We start from the raw sequence: 19,393 nt of genomic DNA, 5'->3' as shown, positions 1-19,393 counted from the left end.
TAGTGTTTCAGACTAAAGTCGTAGTGTTTCAGACTAAAGTCGTAGCGTTTCAGACTAAAGTCGTAGTGTTTCAGACTAAAGTCGTAGAGTTTCAGACTAAAGTCGTAGCGTTTCAGACTAAAGTCGTAGCGTTTCAGACTAAAGTTGTAGCGTTTCAGACTAAAGTCGTAGCGTTTCAGACTAAAGTCGTAGCGTTTCAGACTAAAGTCGTAGCGTTTCAGACTAAAGTCGTAGCGTTTCAGACTAAAGTCGTAGCGTTTCAGACTAAAGTCGTAGCGTTTCAGACTAAAGTCGTAGCGTTTCAGACTAAAGTCGTAGTGTTTCAGACTAAAGTCGTAGCGTTTCAGACTAAAGTCGTAGCGTTTCAGTCTAAAGTCGTAGCGTTTCAGTCTAAAGTCGTAGCGTTTCAGACTAAAGTCGTAGCGTTTCAGACTAAAGTCGTAGCGTTTCAGACTAAAGTCGTAGCGTTTCAGACTAAAGTCGTGTTTCAGACTAAAGTCGTAGCGTTTTCAGACTAAAGTCGTAGCGTTTCAGACTAAAGTCGTAGCGTTTCAGACTAAAGTCGTAGCGTTGTCTCAGCATCCATCCCCCTCTGATTCCAGACGAGCCTGTTCAGGGGCAGGGGCGGGGGGGGGGGGGGGGGGGGGCTGCAGCATGTCCCAGCATGCACTGGGAGCAGGCCACTCTTCATTCCTCCTGTGCTGCGTTCACTGACTCTGGTTCTCAGTTAGGTTGCGTAACATTCTGGATATCCAAACTCTCTCTGAGGAGCTTTACGCCCTTTAAACATTTCTCCTGTTGAACGTCACGAGCGTTCACTGAAGGGCGTGCACGAGCGTTCACTGAAGGGCGTGCACGAGCGTTCACTGAAGGGCGTGCACGAGCGTTCACTGAAGGGCGTGCACGCAAAATAATCTCAGTTAAAGCACAAACGCACAAACGCACTCTGGTGTTGACGCTTCGCTGTGATGAGATCATCTGCAGAGTGAGACTGTGTGTGTGTGTGTGTGTGTGTGTGTGTGTGTGTGTGTGTGTGTGTGTGTGTGTGTGTGTGTGTGTGTGTGTGTGTGTGTGTGTGTGTGTGTGTGTGTGTGTGTGTGTGTGTGTGTGTGTGTGTGTGTGTGTGTGTGTGTGTGTGTGTGTGTGTGTGTGTGTGTGTGTGTGTGTGTGTGTGTGTGTGTGTGTGTGTGTGTGTGTGTGTCGCCCTCGGTCATGTTGGCGTGCAGCCGTCCTCCGTCCTCACTCACCATCTGTGACAGAATATTTCAGTGTTTTCTTTCTGCTCAGCATCACATTCACGTCCCACAGCACGTCCATGTTGGCGACACAGTGTACTAGTGGTTAGCACTGACGCCTCACAGCAAGGGGGTTCCTGGTTTGAATCCCGGCTGGGGCCCTTCTGTGTGGAGTTTGCATGTTGTCCCCGTGTCTGCGTGGGTTTTCTCCGGGTTCTCCGGTTTCCTCCCACAGTCCAAAGACGTGCAGGTGTTGGGTTCATTGATGACTCTAAATCACCCGTAGGTGTGAATGGTTGTCTGTCTCTGTTCGTCTCTATGTGTCCTGTGATAGACTGGCGTCCTGTCCAGGGTGGACCCCGCCTCACGCCCGATGTCAGCTGGGATCGGCTCCAGCCCCCCCGCTGGACAAGTGGTTGAAGATGAATGAATGAATGAATCACGTCCGTGTTGCAGAAATACGTCGTTGATTTGTAAATAGAAACCCTGAAATCTGTGCAACCAAAGCTCAAAGGTTCAGGAAGTAATTTAACCTGAATGATTAATTAAAGAACTGAAATTAGGCCGACGCAGTTCCACCAAATTTGACAAAAACACACAAAACATATCGATCCAAAGACACAAAGACACAAAGACACAAAGCACAGAAACGCTGCGGTGCGCGTGCAGACACAGTTACGCACGGACGCGCTGAAAACTCTCCGGCTCCATAAAAAACATGTGAATCATTTAAAACGTCTCCCTCCGGACGCGTGTTCCTGCTCCGGCTCAAGTCCTCACGTCCGTATGTTTCTCCTCATTATGAAGGAAACAGGAAGTCTCTGGTGTTTCTTTGATAATGACGTCGTGTGTCCAATAAAGCGTTTATCCAGCCCGGTATCTTCAGCACCTTTTGACAGTGTGCAGTTTCTGGCTGATGTTTATGTGCATGTATGTGACGTTGGGGGGAGGGGCGTACGTCCATCTGGCTGACGTTTACCTCCGAGGAGAAGTGAGGGCCAGAGGCTAGCTGTCACTCAAGAGGCCACGCCCCTAATTATTCATAAACTTTAACCTCCAATAAAATAAAAACTAGCCCCTCCCCCTCAGTGTTGTCATGGAGACCTGATCTAAACACACAGACTAGAATGTTCTTTTGTCCTTAAACAGGTTTAATGATGCTGTGTAAACGACCTGTTTAACATGGGGCTCAATGAGACACTGCTCTGTTATGAAACCTGCCCCTAGTGGACACTCAGAGAACTGACGCTGACCGAGCTTCCTGATTGGAGCAAACAGGAAGTCCTTGTGGGCGGGGCTTAATTATAAGACATGTGTTGTCTGAGGTCATTTCCTGTGCGCCTGTTGGGACGTAGAAAAAAGAAGGAGGGACCATGCGCGGACATTTCAAACAATGGCGGTGAAAGGTTCACGTTGGTGTGATGCGGAGGTGGAGTGTTTACTGCAGATTTGGTCGATGGAAAGATTCAAAAACAGTCGACAAGACGCACAAAAACTCCGAGGTCTACGGAAAGATCTGGAAACAAAGCCACGCATCGCCATGACGTCATCAATGCGTGTGACGTGTTACGGCGTGATGACGTATAGGCAGCAAGAAGCATTCTCCGAGGCCCAGGTAGTGTGAGTACAAACGGGCCTGGAGGGGGGGACAAGGACCCTAAAGCACGGGGCGGGACTGAACTCTCCTCAGGTGTCTGCAGGACTTTCATCAGGTCCAGGTTATTTAAAGCCTCCTCTCTGAAGTGAACTCACTGAGGCTCGTGTGTTGTTTCTCCTGGAAACCAAATGTTTTCTAACAACAGCACTTCAGCGCCTCTGCAGCGAGCCCTCGGGTTCTTACGCACAGACAGACGCACGGACGCAGAGCGCGGAGGAGCGGAGCGACCGCAGACTCCTGGAGGAGACGGAAATATCTGCGTCTATATTTAGTCCGTACACGAGAGCGTCGGCATCGGGCGACTGAGAGGACACGCAGCAGCTTCCCAAAACAAACTCACATGTGACGACGTAGATCAACAAGCAGAGGAGTAAACACACACACACACACACACACACACACACACACACACACACACACACACACACACACACACACACACACACACACACACACACACACACACACACACACACACACACACACACACACACACACACACACACACGCACGCGTGCAGGAGGCTGGTGAACAGATCTGCACAGTGAGACAGGAGACGACCCCGGCATCATGTCTCAGTTTTGTTCCACTTCTCGTTCTTATTTCAGAGTTTCTCTGTCTTCTCTTTGTCTGTAGATTTCTCCTCAAGTCTCCAAACGCTGACGTCAGATCACGCCTCTGCAGCAGCTTTGTGTCAAAACTTAGACAAGTTTCAAATCTAACTTTAAATCATATTAAAGCGCCGCTGTTGCACCAAACAAACGTCCAAACAAACGTCCAGTTTCAACAAAAACACGGTTTATTAACGGTAAAAGAAACAATTTAACCTCCCAGGTGCATGCTGGTCCCTCACCGACCGCCTACCTTTAGGATTTCAGGCGCCGTGAAGAAACAAAACACAGATAATAAACAGGAAACACCAAAAATAAACAATAATAAACAATAATAAACATAAAACACCAAAACTTCACAGGTTCAGAGAACGTTGCATACAACAGTGGGTGCTCCTCAGTGATCCCTGCTCCGTGAATGCCGGTTTGAACGCGTCGCTGCTGGAATTCCCCGCGTGCTCGATTCTCTGAAGTGAAACTGAACTCTGTGGTTTTCCTGCAGTCGTCAAAGTCGTCACCGAACGACATGAAAGAGTCAAACACGTCGTCTCTGACAGGAAGCAGCTGATGCATGAACGAAGCTTTGCTCTTTAAAGTGATGAAGTGATGAAGAGTCGTCCCTCGTTTCTCCACCTGCGGTTTCCAGGAGCAGCTGCGCGGTGAAAAAGGTAGAAGCTCGGCTCCTTATTCACCTGAAAGCCACGGCGTGCGTTTGATTTCCTGCTCTGCTGTTTCTCTTATTTCTCTGCTTCTGCGTCTTGTTTTGTTTTCACGAGGCTGCTTCTCTCTGAGGCTCGTGGTGAGTTTTCACTTTCACAAGAGAAGTTTCTGGTTTTACTGCTTTTTTTTCAGCGTTTATTTTTATTTTCATGTGTTTGTCAACGGGACAGAAACAAAGACACTCAGGGCGCCCTCCCACTGTGCCTCCGTCCCGTGCCCCGTGCTCTAGGGTCCTTGTCCCCCCCTCCAGGCCCGTTTGTACTCACACTACCTGGGCCTCGGAGAATGCTTCTTGCTGCCTATACGTCATCACGCCGTAACACGTCACACGCATTGATGACGTCATGGCGATGCGTGGCTTTGTTTCCAGATCTTTCCGTAGACCTCTGAGTTTTTGTGCGTCTTGTCGACTGTTTTTGAATCTTTTCATCGACCAAATCTGCAGTAAACACTCCACCTCCGCATCACACCAACGTGAACCTTTCACCGCCATTGTTTGAAATGTCCGCGCATGGTCCCTCCTTCTTTTTTCTACGTCCCAACAGGCGCACAGGAAATGACCTCAGAACCGCCGTAGGCCTCGTACACGTGCGCACGCTCATGCTCGTACATGGCTCGTACCAGTCCTAAACCAACAGATGGTTTAGGAACACACCGTGTTAGCGTTAGCTCTGTTATGCTAATCAAATAGCCGCACTTGCACCAGGACTTGAATCCAGCCTGCTGTCTATGACACAGCCACTAGATGCTAATGCTAATGTGGAGCAGCGGAGGATTGGGGTCGTGAGGGTCTGTGTTTTACAGTCTGTGAGCGTGGGACTGTGTTTAAGAAACGCTGCTCTTCACTCTGCTACAGACCGACCTCCTGTGTCTCTACCCTCTAAAAAAATCCTGTTCCTGTTCTTTTCCCGTTCCCAGAAGATAATATCAACATTGACCCCCACTCCCGTTTATCTAGCAGCGTGTTTTGTTAGCCTACCTCCTGGGGAGGTGGTGCTAATGTTGCTAATTCTGTAAACGTCACCAAGATGGACGTACGCCCCTCCCCCCAACGTCACATACATGCCCTTTTTTGGTCAGAGGAAATGAGGCGGAGTCAAAGTCTGACAGGATGGAGACTCCCGTAGGCGAGGACGACTGGATCAAGTTGAGAGAACGGACCTCGATGAAAAGGCTACGTCAGTTTTGCACGTGTCCACTCTCATGTGCAGTGGGAATCGATCATGTGACGGTGATGTCACTCACAAAGTGCCCATTGAACGTGTCGAGAGACGATGTCAGGCCCTGGTGTGTGAGATGCTGATGTGAGGAGACAAAAGGGCTGTTGTGGTCCAAACTGCCACTGCTGCTGCCGTACCAGCTCACACACACACACACACACACACACACACACACACACACACACACACACACACACACACACACACACACACACACACACACACACACACACTGGCTGGTGGAGTTGGTTTGTAGCCAAACTTTAGCTTTTTACTTCTTGTGTTTCTGCTTACATCATCCCTGCCAGTGACGTGCACAGGGTCCAAGTGTCCTCTAGGAGCCATAATGTGTGCTAAAGTGTCCTCTAGGAGCCATAACGTGTGTTAAAGTGTCCTCTAGGAGCATAAACGTGTGCTAAAGTGTCCTCTAGGAGCATAAACGTGTGCTAAAGTGCCCTCTAGGAGCCATAACGTGCGTTAAAGTGTCCTCTAGGAGCATAAACGTGTGTTAAAGTGTCCTCTAGGAGCATAAACGTGTGTTAAAGTGTCCTCTAGGAGCATAAACGTGTGTTAAAGTGTCCTCTTCATCACATCTAGGTGTAATACGTCTGCGGGCTCAGAGTGGTGGGTCTTTGCGGTTAACCTCTTGACTAACGCCGGTGTTGTCTCTGTGTTTGTTGTTGACCGGACGGGTTTCTGGTCAGAACGCTGCCACGCTTCACTTTAACGCGGCTGCAGCTGCGTCTGCGCCCTGTTTCCACGTCTAAGTCACGGCCCGTGTTCACCCTGTATCTCCCGCAGTATCCGGGGCTTACACCTGATCGGGTCTTTGGTTGTGCGGACGGAGCGCAGCAGGTGGAAATATTTATTTCTGCTTTCACAAACAGAGAAGTGGTTTTACGGAAACGAGTGCTGCAGGTTTCAGCAGCAGATGTGATTAAAAACAGCTTCGTTTGATAACAGTTGAGAAAGACTTCCTCTCTCTCACTTCCTCTTCTCTCACTACGACCCTGCGGCCGCCGTGACGTATGACAGACAGACGAATGCACGGCTAACGGGAAAACATGGCGCCCATTCATTCCTACGGAAAGCTGCTTGGTGGCGCCGGCTCCCCTAAGGACGCCGCCATTTTTGGGAGGATTTACCGGCGCTCGTGCACGAGTCTGTCTCCAACATGCTCATGAGTATCTATGCCGCGCGCGCGCGTGTGTGTGTGTGTGTGTGTGTGTGTGTGTGTGTGTGTGTGTGTGTGTGTGTGTGTGTGTGTGTGTGTGTGTGTGTGTGTGTGTGTGTGTGTGTGTGTGTGTGTGTGTGTGTGTGTGTGTGTGTGTGTGTGTGTGTGTGTGTGTGTGTGTGTGTGTGTGTGTGTGTGTGTGTGTGTGTGTGTGTGTGTGTGTGTGTGTGTGTACGTGTGTACGTGTGTACGTGTGTGCGTGCGCGTGTGTGTGTGTGGTTTCCATTGTTGCACATGCTCCATTAAAAAGGGAAGTGATTGTGATGAAATCAGCTGAACCACGCGTCTTTTTTGTGTCACTTCAGCAGCGACGCCCTCCGTGTCGAGTCACTTCCTTTAAAACAGGTGAAGTTCAGACGCGTCCGTCTGTTTTAAACGGTTCTGCAGCAAACGGAGCAGCTGTGTGACTCGGCCCTCTCTGCTCGGGGTCGACCCGTGGTTAGTCACCGTTTCACAGAGCTAGCATCGGTCGACCAGATGAAGACGCTCAGGACAGGGAAGTGGAGGGAGGGCGTGGCCTTCAGTGCATGAGGAAGCCCGACCCGTTCTGCTCTGAGCGGATTTCCTCAGAACCAGACGAGAATATAAACGTGTCTGTGTGCAGAAGGCTGAACCACATGGGTCAAAAACGAGCTTTGTGGTAAAACCTGAGCGCTCGCTCTGATCTCTGATATCGCCGCTGATGTGTTTACAGTTGATAACCCGCTGAGTTTGAAACCAGCGCTCAAGGGCACTTCATGCACCGAGGGGACGTGGATTCATTCATGTAGAACAGGGACAAACGTTTACATGTCACTGTGCACGATTAGAGCCGTCTCTAGTCCCCTTTGGCAGGTGGATGTTAAATAAACGAGGTAAACGCGTAACAATCGATCAATGAGACCAAAGAAACAAACCATAATATAAGAAAGGGAACAATTAGAGAGCACAATAAACAAACACACACTGTTGTTCACGAACATGAAGTCAAATGTTTGTCTTTAGAGGAAGAAACACAATGACTGTGTCGTACGAAACGCCGGAAACACATCAAGCGTGCAGCCAACGGGGAAGTGAGGCTGCCACACAATGTCTATGACAACCTGTGAGTGCTTTGGGACGGGGAAGGGGCTCCCAGCAGCACCCTCTGCTCAGTGAGGACACTAACTGCAGAGTGAAGGGGCTCCCAGCAGCACCCTCTGCTCAGTGAGGACACTAACTGCAGAGTGAAGGGGCTCCCAGCAGCACCCTCTGCTCAGTGAGGACACTAACTGCAGAGTGAAGAGGCTCCCAGCAGCACCCTCTGCTCAGTGAGGACACTAACTGCAGAGTGAAGGGGCTCCCAGCAGCACCCTCTGCTCAGTGAGGACACTAACTGCAGAGTGAAGGGGCTCCCAGCAGCACCCTCTGCTCAGTGAGGACACTAACTGCAGAGTGAAGGGTCTCCCAGCAGCCCCCTCTGCTCAGTGAGGACACTAACTGCAGAGTGAAGGGGCTCCCAGCGTCTCCCCGTCTCTTCTTCTCTGTTGTTGGTGTGTTTCTGTGGCAGTTACAGCGCCCCCTCCAGGCCTGGCATGGGTACTACAGCGTTTGGAGTTGCTGCACCTGGTTTCCTGTGGACGCACACATTTAGGAGTCGAGGCCGAGTGGACGGTCATTGTGATGGTGTGGACGGTCTCAGCTGCAGAACAGGTCGTTACTGCGGCGAACATCAATCCGCGGCTGTTCGGTGTTTTCGACCCTACCTCCCGTCCGTGCCACATTCCCACCTGCAGACTTTGCAAAACGCTTTATTTGAATCTCGAGTCCAAGATTTGTGACGAGACGAAACACAACCCGCCCGTCTGCAGCGTTCTGAAACCTGACAGTTTGACCGGAGGCGAGTAGACGAGCGGAGCGTCATCTGCATAGAAACGACTCTCTGTACTTCTGTTCCAACCTCTGCCTTTTCTTTTTTAGCTAATCTCAGTGAACATGTTTACTGTGCGGCTCTAATCCAGACACACATCTGCCCCAGAGTCTTCACATGTCCAGACTGAAGTACGTTTGTGTTGCTGAAGACACCACGGCGTGTTTTTAACGCCTCGGGGCGCCGCAGTGTTTTGTCACGTGCTGCTGTTTCACCAGGAAGTCATCAATGAACAGGAAGCAGGCTGCCAGTCCTCTTCCTGTTTGCCAGGCGACCTTTGACACCCTTGTTCGTTCCACTTCCTCCTCTCTTCGCTAACATCTCTGTCTCTCACTTTCACCCTCTGATGACAGCGATAAGTGGACCGTCCCCTCGCAGGAAGACAAATCTGCTGAGCGCGCGTTAAATCCAGCATCTACAGGACAAAGGGTGACTTTTAACAGCGAGTTAAAAACTTAAACAATAGAACAGCGTCTGTTTCAAGGTGAAGGAAACTTGGAAAATGTGACGGTGGCGTGCGTCTGAAAGGAACGCAGCGAAGGAACTGGATGAGCCTGAAGACAGCGGAGGAAATGTGAGAGGGAGGTTCAGCTGCGTGACCGCGTGGAAGAGTCGCGTCACCTCCCGCTGAGACTTTAGTGCGACATGATAACAGTCAGAGCGGATCAGGAGAAAGGTAAAGACCAAGCTTTTATTCCTCCGTAGGGTCCTTTCCATGATGTCGCAGATATTTATATTAACAATCCGATCAAACAACATCTCTCAGTGGACGCATCTTTGCCTCGAAGGATACGTTGCGACACAGACGGTATAAAAACGGACGTAGCGTCTCCGTCAGGGCCGTTCTCTCACCTCGATCCAATCGTCCTCGTCTACAGGAGTCTCCATCTGTCAGACTTTGACTCCGCCTCATTTCCTCTGACCATAAAAGGGCATGTATGTGATGTTAGGGGGAGGGGCTTACGTTTGTCTGGTTGAAGTTTACCACCGGGGAGAAATCATGGTGTTATCATGTATGTGACGTTGGGGGGGAGGGGCATGCAGCTGTCTGGGTGACGTTTACTGATTAAGCAACATTAGCACCAGCGCCTGGGAGCTAGGCTAACAGCACACGCTGCTAGATAAACGGGAGTGGGAGTCAGTGTTGAGACTTTTTCCTTTGAACAGGAGTAATTTTTTAATATTTTGTAACAGGAAGAGGATTTTTTAGAGGGTAGAGACACAGGAGGTCGGTGTGTTGAAGAGTGAAGAGCAGCCTTTCTTATTTAAACTGATGTCAAACACAGTCCAGCGCTCACAGACAGGAAACCACCGACCCTCACAGCCCTTATCCTGCCACTGCACCGCATTAGCATTAGCATTAGCATCCAGTGTCTGTGCCATAGATGTAGAGATTAGTGGATGAAGACAGAAGTCAGCACTGAGAGGACGTCTGTGAAACACGTCACGCTGCTGAACAGGTTTAATGAACCGCAGCTTTACTCCTGGAGTGGGCACTGACGGGGAAGTGGACCCCAGGTTTATGCTGCTGTCTTTGGTCAGAACTCTCTTGGAAAAGAGATTTTAAATCTCGACGGGAATATTCTGGTTAAATAAGAGGGAATGAAAATGAAAAATAATGAAAAATCATCAGTTCAAGTACGCGTCTGACCAGTAAGTCCAGCTGCTTTTGACTCTCTTTGGGGAGAACGACGACCTGCACGAATGAGAACGTTCCCAGGCCGATGAGGGGAGACGTTCGGTCTCATGGTTTCAAACCGACGCTCCTAAAAGCGCCTCAGTCTCGTTCGAGGCCGGTGAACGAGGGCGGCTTTCCTCAGCTCGGCTTGGCTCGGCTCAACTTGGCAGACGCAGAGATGAGAGATCAGATCAATATTTCACTGCAGTCGTTGCTGTTACTGCCCGAGCGCCCTCTGTGAGCCAGGCGCCGCTGCGTGGTTGTTAATTAAGGCTGACGGCGTTCCTCAGATCTCATGTGTAAATGCAGCGAGACGGCGTGAGCTCTTTTTGTTTCTGTGATGAGTTCACGAACACCATCACGTCTCGTTCTCTTCAGCCTCTGAGGAAAGAGGATCAGAGGCTGGAGGGAGAGAGAGGGCGAGGGACATTCACAGTTACATAACAGTCCTTTCAGCACCAGCATCACTGCACGGCCTATTTTTATACCCCACACACGTACACACACACACACACGCACACACACACACACACACACACACACACACACACACACACACACACACACACACGCGGCTCTGTTTAATCACACATTGATTTTATACATAATCACAAGTGTGACCTGTCCTCATCTCTCCTCAGTTAAAGGTTTTCAGCATGGAAAGATGCAAAGATGCAAAGATGCAAATGTAAAATAATAAAGTAGTTCAGAGCTCTGACTCACTGGTCTGACCTCCAGGACGCTGAGTCATGTGCTGACGGTGACACGTCGCCTCTTTTCCTTCACTGAGGTCGAGAACGAGGACGCTGCCAACTGAGAAATCCACAGACATGGGTCGCTCATCGGGCCCAGGGGTTCAGGGAGTCAGGGGTCCAAGGAGTCAAGGGCCCATGGGCCCACGAGGTCAGGGGCCCAGGGAGTCGGGGGTCCAGGAAGTCACGGGTTTAGGGAGTCAGGGATCCAGGGCGTCAGGGGCTCAGGGGTTCAGGGGGTCAGGGGCCCAGGGGGTCGGGGCATTTGCTGAGAAAGGCCCTGGGAGGATTTTGCGCTGGAATTACACTTTAAGGTGTTTGTGTCGTTACGAGAACGTTTGTTTGGGTTGAAGTGAAGGAACTTGTGATCCCAGTTTCCCAAAGTGGCGTCTTTATTTTCTGTCCTGACACTTTTAACACGCTGAAACCTTAAAGAGCGCGTGTTTGAATCCCTGACTCTCGTCTCTCCCACAGGCGGCATGACAGAGGAGAAATGTCCCCAGCTGGTGGACTACTTTGTAGTGGCGGGTCTGGACCCTGGGGGGACCTGGAGGCCCCTGGACGACGATGGCAAAACCTGCCCCTCCTCCTCCTCCTCCTCCTCCCCGTCCTCGTCCCCGTCGAGTCGGGCGGTGGAGTCGGTGACGGACCTGGCGGTGATCGCCCGGGGACTCGGGGAGGAAGTGCCCGAGGGCTTCACCTGCATCGAGCGGACGCTGGGGGGGCACTCGGCCGAGCTGAGCGCCGGCCTCATCAACAACCCTCACCTGTACCTGTGCTACCGCCGGGGGCGGGACAAACCGCCCGTACTGGACCTGGGGTGAGACTTTTGTTTACTGTTCTTCTGTCTGTTGCTCTCTTCTAATCCTCCTTTTCTGACTCCTCCATCTTAGTTTAGTCATTTTGCATCTTTTTGTGCTGGTTTTGCATCTATTTTTAGTCATTTTGCATCTTTTTGTGGTGGTTTTGCATCTATTTTTAGTCATTTTGCATCTTTTTGTGGTGGTTTTGCATCTATTTTTAGTCATTTTGCATCTTTTTGTGCTGGTTTTGCATCTATTTTTAGTCATTTTGCATCTTTTTGTGGTGGTTTTGCATCTATTTTTAGTCATTTTGCATCTTTTTGTGGTGGTTTTGCATCTATTTTTAGTCATTTTACATCTTTTTGCACATATTTTTAGTCATTTTGCATCTTTTCTTTGTGGTTTTGCATTCCTTTAACCTTTTTTTGTCTCTTTTTTGGTCATTTTGTGTGTCATTGTTGTCCTTTAGCATCTCCTTGTAATCATTTAGACATTTCTTCAGTCAGTATGAATCATAACGAGGTACGCTGACACTCTGTCGTCCACTCTCTAGGATTTAAACGTGACGTTGTGACTGAAATAAACTCAAAATGGTAAAAGAAGAGAAACTCTCCCACAGACACGAGCTCCAGCTCATGTGACGCATATTAAAAGTTACATAACGCAGAGGATGATGCAACGCCCCGACTCCTCTGTTGTCTCTCTCACGTTCACATGTTTAATTAGTGGATTACAGCGAGAATAACGAGGCCGATCCTCTCAGATTACACTCAGATTACACTGTTGTCTCTATCTGGTGGCTGACGGACGGGGAGCACGTCGAGAGTCAGTCACGTCTGAACGTTTTTAATGTTTTAACCTTTTAATCCAGACGCACAAATGGAGCTAAAGTCTCATCATCTGAGGCCAATGAGCAGCCGAGGCTTCAACGATACCATTAACTCAGGTTTTGCACGTCAGTTCTTTAATTCACAAAAATAAACACAGAAAGATGGAAAAGCGTCTCGTCTCGTCGCCTCTTAACACGTTGAGGAGCTGCTTGTGTGTTTCCCCGGTGACGGTGGCGTCTCCCTCCAGTGTGTGCGCGCTTTAATGGGTGGCTCATCGGGTCCAGAGAGTCAGGGGCCCAGGGAGTCAGGGGCCCAGGGATTCAGGTGCCAAGGGAGTCAGGTGCCCAGGAGGTCAGGGGTCCAGGGGGTGAGGGAGTCAGGTGCCCAGGGAGTCAGGTGCCCAGGGAGTCAGGGGCCCAGGGAGTCAGGGGTCCAGAGAGTCAGGGGCCCAGGGAGTCAGGGGACCAGGGAGTCAGGGGTCCAGGGAGTCAGGGGTCCAGGGAGTCACGGGGTCAGGGGTCCAGAGAGTCAGGGGCCCAGGGAGTCAGGGGACCAGGGAGTCAGGGAGTCAGGGAATCAGGGGCCCAGGGAGTCAGGGGCCTAGGGAGTCAAGGGGTCAGGGGTCCAGGAGGTCAGGGGCCCAGGGAGTCAGGGGTCCAGGGAGTCACAGGGTCAGGGGTCCAGGAGGTCAGGGGTCCAGGGAGTCAGGGGTCCAGGAAGTCAGGGGTCCAGGAAGTCAGGGGTCCAGGAGGTCAGGGGTCCAGGGAGTCAGGGGTCCAGAAAGTCAGGGGTCCAGAAAGTCAGGGGTCCAGGAAGTCAGGGGTCCAGGAAGTCAGGGGTCCAGGGAGTCAGGGGTCCAGGGAGTCACAGGGTCAGGGGTCAGTTCTTCTGCTGTCTGAGAAGGACTCTCACTTCTGGGCTGCAGCCCCGGGTGTTTGCACGAGCTACGACGCGCCTGAGCGGTGAGCGAGCGTACGCACAAGATGACATTTACCTCGAACGGCGTCCGCGGTTTCAACAAAGGGTTGAAAACACACGAGTCCCCAGTGCGTCGGCCTCGTATCTTTAACCCGAGAGCTCCACCCAGTGGCTTCAGTCAGAGCACCGTGAGAAACAGCGTGTGTTGAGCAGTCTAACCCGCGAGGCGCCGCTCTGTCCCCGCAGGGTTCTGTACGAGGGCAAGGAGCAGCTGAAGCAGGGCTGGTACGTCATCGAGACCACGCCCTACAGCCGCTCGGCCAGCCTGAGCTCCGGCGGCGCCCCGACCGCCCACCGGGTGTTCCTGACGTACCGCCGCGCTCTGGACTCCCAGGGCCTCCACACGCTGGGCGTCACTGACATCGCCCTGCTGCTGCCCAGCAAAGGAGAGGTCGCCCCGCACACCTTCTGCCGCGTCGACAAGAACCTCAACACCGGCATGGTGAGCAGCCCGCGGAGGGCGGCGGTCGGTTCGATACCACGCCATTCAGCCCTGAGAGAAATGTTATTTATGCTCTTTAATGATTTACTCTGTGTGTGTGTGTGTGTGTGTGTGTGTGTGTGTGTGTGTGTGTGTGTGTGTGTGTGTGTGTGTGTGTGTGTGTGTGTGTGTGTGTGTGTGTGTGTGTGTGTGTGTGTGTGTGTGTGTGTGTGTGTGTGTGTGTGTGTGTGTGTGTGTGTGCGTGCGTGCGTGTGTGTGTGTCCGCAGTGGGGTCCTGCTCTCTACGTGTGCTACAAGAGAGCTGTGGCCAAAGCCAACGCCCTGTCCTACAAAGCCAGTGAGTATCTGCCACCGCGCCGCCGTCCTCAGGGTTCAGACGCACGGACCGAACGTTAGAGTCCCAGATAAAAACACAAACAGACTCTGGAACGGTTCAGTCCGTTTGAAACAACCGTCAGAGTTCAGTGTTTGTGACGACGACTGTAACGACTGTTAACGTAGAAATCCAGGAGAGATGCTAACAGCCGGACGTGGCTAACAGTGGTTAGCTCGGGGCAGCACGGTGAAGGCATTCAAAGGTCTTTTTTAACCACTAATGCTGCTGAGAATAACAGCAAACCTCTGCAGCAGCATGAGAAGAGTCCCTACACACACACACACACACACACACACACACACACACACACACACACACACACACATGAGAAGAGTCCCTACACACACACACACACACACACACACACACACACACACACACACACACACACACACACACACACAATGGGCTCCTTCCTTTGGTTTTTATGTGGAAAAGTCTGGAAAATAGATAAAGCTGCAGGAATTTCTTCCTTCTTCCTCCTCTTCTTCTTCTTCTTCCTCCTCCTCCTCTTCTTCTTCCTCCTCTTCTTCCTCTTCTTCCTCCTCTTCCTCCTCCTCTTCTTCCTCTTCCTCCTCTCTCTCTCTTCTCCTCTTCTTCCTCCTCCTCCTCTTCTTCTTCCTCATCTTCTTTTTCCTCCTCCTCTTCCCTCTCTTTCTCCTTGTCCTCCTCCTCCTCTTCTTCTTCCTCCTTCTCTTGTTGTTCCTCCTCTTCTTCTTCCTTCTCCTCCTCCTCCTCCTCCTCTTCCTCCTCTTCCTCCTCCTCTTCTTCCTCTTCTTCCTCCCCTCATCTCTCCTTTGAATGCCTTCACTGTGCTGCCCCGAGCTAACCACTGTTAGCCACATTTAGCTGTTAGCATCTCTCCTGGATTTCTACATTAATCGTTTATACACAAAAAAAAAACTGTCTCCATGTTTTATTTGATGGTTAAAGTTCAGAAAACGACCCTGGAGGATGATTTTACGCTTTGAAGCAGGTTCAAGTTTAAGGGTTTTTAACACTTCCACCCTGAAACCAACTCCGTCTGCGTGTGACCCAGGTCTGATCAGCCGGTACCCGGAGGAGGACCTGGAGGCGTTCCCTCTGCCCGAGTCGGTGCCCGTGTTCTGCCTGCCCATGGGCGTCACCGTGGAGAGCTGGCCGCTCCACACCAAGTACCAGCTGCCCGTCTTCTCCACCTTCGTGCTCACGTCCGCCTCCGGGGACAAGGTCAGACACAGCAGCAGCCTGAACATCCTAGGATTTTCACAATAAAGGCGTCGTATTTTCACAATAAAGGCGTCGTTTGACCCATTAAATCTCTCTGCTTCCTTCCCCGTTGCCGTGGAAACCCTGGCCGCAGGTCTACGGAGCAGCCATCCAGTTCTACGAGTCGTTCCCCCGGGAGCTGCTGTCGGAGCGGCAGAGCGTGCGGCTGGGGCTGCTCAGCGTGGTGGACCGGCGGCCCATCACCAGCCGCAGCCTGCAGGTGAAGAAGAGCATCTGCGTGCTCTCCCACTGGCCCTTCTTCACCGTCTTCCAGAAGTTCCTCACCTTCGTCTACAGATACTCCGTCTCCGGGCCGCACGTCCTGCCGCTGGAGAAGTCAGTGCTGCCGTCCCACACGCCGCCTCTCTTCTTCTGCTCCTCCTCCTCCTCCTCTTCCTCCTCCTCTTCCTTCTCCTCCTCCTCCTCCTCCTCCTCCTCCTCCTCCTCACCCTCCTCTTCCTCCTCCTCCTCCTCCTCCTCTTACTCCTCCTCCTCTTCTTCCTCATTCTCCTCCTGCTCCTCCTCCTCCTCCTCTTCTTCCTCCTCTTCACCCTGACCCTCCTCCTCCTCCTCCTCCTCCTCCTCTTCCTCCTCCTCTCCTCCTCCTCTTCCTCCTCCTCCTCCTCCTCCTCCTCCTCCTCCTCCTCTTCCTCCTCCTCTCCCTCCTCCTCCTCCTCTTCTTCCTCATCCTCCTCCTCCTCCTCCTCCTCTTCTTCCTCCTCCTCCTCCTCCTCTTCTTCCTCCTCCTCTTCTTCCTCCTCCTCCTCCTCCTCCTCCTCCTCCTCTCCTCCTCTCCCTCTCCTCCTCCTCCTCCTCCTCCTCCTCTTCCTCCTCTTCCTCCTCCTCCTCCTCCTCCTCCTCTCCTCCTCTTCCTCCTCTTCCTCCTCTCCTCCTCCTCCTCCTCCTCCTCCTCTTCCTCCTCCTCCTCCTCCTCCTCCTCCTCCTCTCCTCCTCCTCCTCCTCCTCCTCCTCCTCCTCCTCTTCCTCCTCTCCTCCTCCTCCTCCTCCTCCTCCTCTTCCTCCTCCTCCTCCTCCTCCTCCTCACCCTGACCCTTGTCGTTTCTCTCTGCAGACACGTCTCCAGCTTCATGCACAACGTCCCGTTCCCTTCGCCCCAGAGGCCTCGGATCCTGGTCCAGGTACAGACGCACACATGCTATAATTAATGTTTATCTTTTCCTCTGTATCATATTATTCTATTATAATATACTATATTAATATTTATCTTTTTTATTAAATAATTTTATAACATTATTAATATGTATCTTCTTTATTAAATAATATAATAAATATGAATGTTTGTGTTGCAGCTCTCTCCGTACGATAACCTGCTGCTGTGTCAGCCCGTCTCGTCTCCACTGCCTCTCAGGTCAGTTCACTTCCTGCTTTTACCACAATAAAAGCTCAGCTTACCACAATAAAAGCCTTTAAACCTCCACAACAACCAGACGTTTTCCTATAATTATTTGTTCTTATTTAATAATAATTAAAAATGAAATAATAATTTGTCCTGTTTTTATTTTTAATATTTATACCTAATAACCAGTACGACATTCATTTGTCCTGAGAAGACTTTAGTCATGATTTGTCACAATAAAAACTGTTTTATTATAAATGAAATTGACTTAAATCCTTGTGTCTCGCTCTGACTCGTCAGCGGAGCGAGTTTCCTGAAGCTGCTGCAGAACCTGGGCCCGGAGAACGCCTGCACGCTGCTGCTCGCCGTGCTCACGGAGCACAAGCTGCTGCTGCACTCGCTCCGCCCCGACGTGCTCACCTCCGTCAGCGAGGCGCTCGTCTCTGTAAGCACACACGCACACACACACACACACACACGCACACACACACACACATGCACATACACGCACATACACACACACACACACACTCTCAAACACACACAACCGCACACACACACACACACACACGCACACACACACACACACACACGCACACACACACACACGCACACACGCACACACACGCACACACACACACACACACACACACACACACACGAGCGCGGCTCTGTGAGTGACAGCTGTAATAACCACATGTCTGTGTGCAGATGAGCTTCCCGCTGCGCTGGCTCTGCCCCTACATCCCGCTGTGTCCGCTGCAGATGGCCGACGTGCTGCTGGCGCCGATGCCCTTCATCGTGGGCGTCCACTCCAGCTACTTCGACCTGTACGACCCCCCCACCGACGTGGTGTGTGTCGACCTGGACACCAACACCATCTTCCAGTGAGTCCACGATCAAATCACTCTGTGTAGAACTAAAAACAGACGTAAAACACCACAAACAGATGAAGAAACGACTAAAAACAGATGATTAGCTGCTAAATTGTTGCATCTATATCAGATTAAATTATTTATTTTATTAAATCCGAACAGAGAAAAAAATCTAGTTCAGGTTTAAATGTTTTTATTGAAGCTAAACTGAATTAATGAAATAAAAAATGTAACGTCGTGTTTTTCCTCTCGCCTCGTCGCAGGTCCGACGAAAAGAAGCCGTTGTCGTGGCGATCGTTACCAAGGAAACCGGGCAAGACTCTGTTCAACACCCTCACCGCCCTCCACAAGACCCTGGAGAAGAGTGAGTGACGCCTGCAACCGCCAATCACAGCTTTTCAAAATAAAGCAACGCCGTCAAAAGCGCCAGAGAGCGAAAAAAGATCTTAGAAAAATATTGTAACACTGAATAAAGAGCGGAAGCATATGAATAGAAAATGAAATTGGGCCTAAAATAGAGCCCTGCGGTACACCGTGGGCTCTTTGGGTGCAGAGGATGAATAGGCGCCTATGGTGACGCACAGGTTCTGTTAATAAGGTAAAAACAAAACCCATCATTTCCTGTTTTACTCGCTTGCTTTCTTGCGTTTTTAAACATTAAACATACGAGTCATCGTTCGTCTCTCTGTGTGTTTGCACACGATTCGATGGTTAACGTCACATGCTGTCTGCAGTTTGCACTCCCGGTCAGGAGGAGGCGACGCTGGAGTTCCTGTTGACCGACTACGATCAGATCTACCGGAGTCAGAAGCAGCTGGAGCTGGAGATCCAGGAGGCGTTCCTGCGCTTCATGAGCTGCCTGCTGCGAGGGTACCGAACCTTCCTGCTGCCCATCACACAGGCGCCGTCAGACACCACCACCGACTGCAGCTCCCTGTTCAACCTGCAGGGTGAGCGCCCACCACGGCATGCTTTCATGCTTTAATGTTAGAAACACTTTGTTTTCCTCCTCCTGCTCACAGCTGCTGCTCCTGTAGTCACCCTCTGTCTGAGGCGCTCTGTTGCAGCGCCTGTCTGCTCTGATTGGTCAGCAGTTCCTGGTCTCTGTACTACTGTTTTTGAACACTTTATTTTAATTTCAGTCAGCTGAATCCCAAAGGAAATCTGGTTTGCATTCACAGATACTGCAGGTCACAGGTCCAGGGGCCCATATTAAAAAAAATCTATAAGAAAAAACACAAAATTACCAAAAGGAAGCGCAAAATGACTAAAAACAGATGAAGAAACGACTAAAAACAGATGAAAACACCACAAACAGATGAAGAAATGACTAAAAACATGAAAACACCACAAACAGATGAAGAAACTACTAAAAACAGATGCAAACACCACAAACAGATGAAGAAACGACTAAAAACAGATGCAAACACCACAAACAGATGAAGAAACGACTAAAAACAGATGAAAACACCACAAACAGATGAAGAAA

General features: G+C 50.9%; 1 protein-coding gene across 3 annotated transcripts in view; it reads left to right on the top strand.

Moving 5' to 3' along the window:
• dennd4b (DENN/MADD domain containing 4B) overlaps nucleotides 1–19,393 on the top strand; it is a 42,460-nt gene that overhangs the window by 2,781 nt on the left and 20,286 nt on the right. Inside the window, exons 2-13 of one of the 3 annotated variants that reach the window (XM_083918101.1) lie at nucleotides 4,006–4,171; nucleotides 11,470–11,815; nucleotides 13,793–14,048; nucleotides 14,316–14,385; nucleotides 15,464–15,633; nucleotides 15,767–16,008; nucleotides 16,745–16,811; nucleotides 16,983–17,041; nucleotides 17,330–17,474; nucleotides 17,741–17,916; nucleotides 18,168–18,268; nucleotides 18,639–18,854. In XM_083918101.1, coding sequence (XP_083774227.1) covers nucleotides 11,475–11,815; nucleotides 13,793–14,048; nucleotides 14,316–14,385; nucleotides 15,464–15,633; nucleotides 15,767–16,008; nucleotides 16,745–16,811; nucleotides 16,983–17,041; nucleotides 17,330–17,474; nucleotides 17,741–17,916; nucleotides 18,168–18,268; nucleotides 18,639–18,854 — 1,843 coding nt within the window. In that variant the 5' untranslated portion in view covers nucleotides 4,006–4,171; nucleotides 11,470–11,474. Of the gene's footprint in view, nucleotides 1–4,005; nucleotides 4,172–9,129; nucleotides 9,242–11,469; nucleotides 11,816–13,792; nucleotides 14,049–14,315; nucleotides 14,386–15,463; nucleotides 15,634–15,766; nucleotides 16,009–16,744; nucleotides 16,812–16,982; nucleotides 17,042–17,329; nucleotides 17,475–17,740; nucleotides 17,917–18,167; nucleotides 18,269–18,638; nucleotides 18,855–19,393 lie in introns of those variants that run through there. The other 2 variants (XM_083918099.1, XM_083918100.1) reach the window with 2 other exon arrangements.

The sequence above is a fragment of the Echiichthys vipera genome (genome assembly GCF_963691815.1).
Source record: "Echiichthys vipera genome assembly, chromosome: 8".
Taxonomy (NCBI): Eukaryota; Metazoa; Chordata; class Actinopteri; order Perciformes; family Trachinidae; genus Echiichthys; species Echiichthys vipera.
The sequence above is the reverse complement of the archived record's forward strand: the minus strand, read 5'-3'. Positions and strand labels throughout refer to the sequence as shown.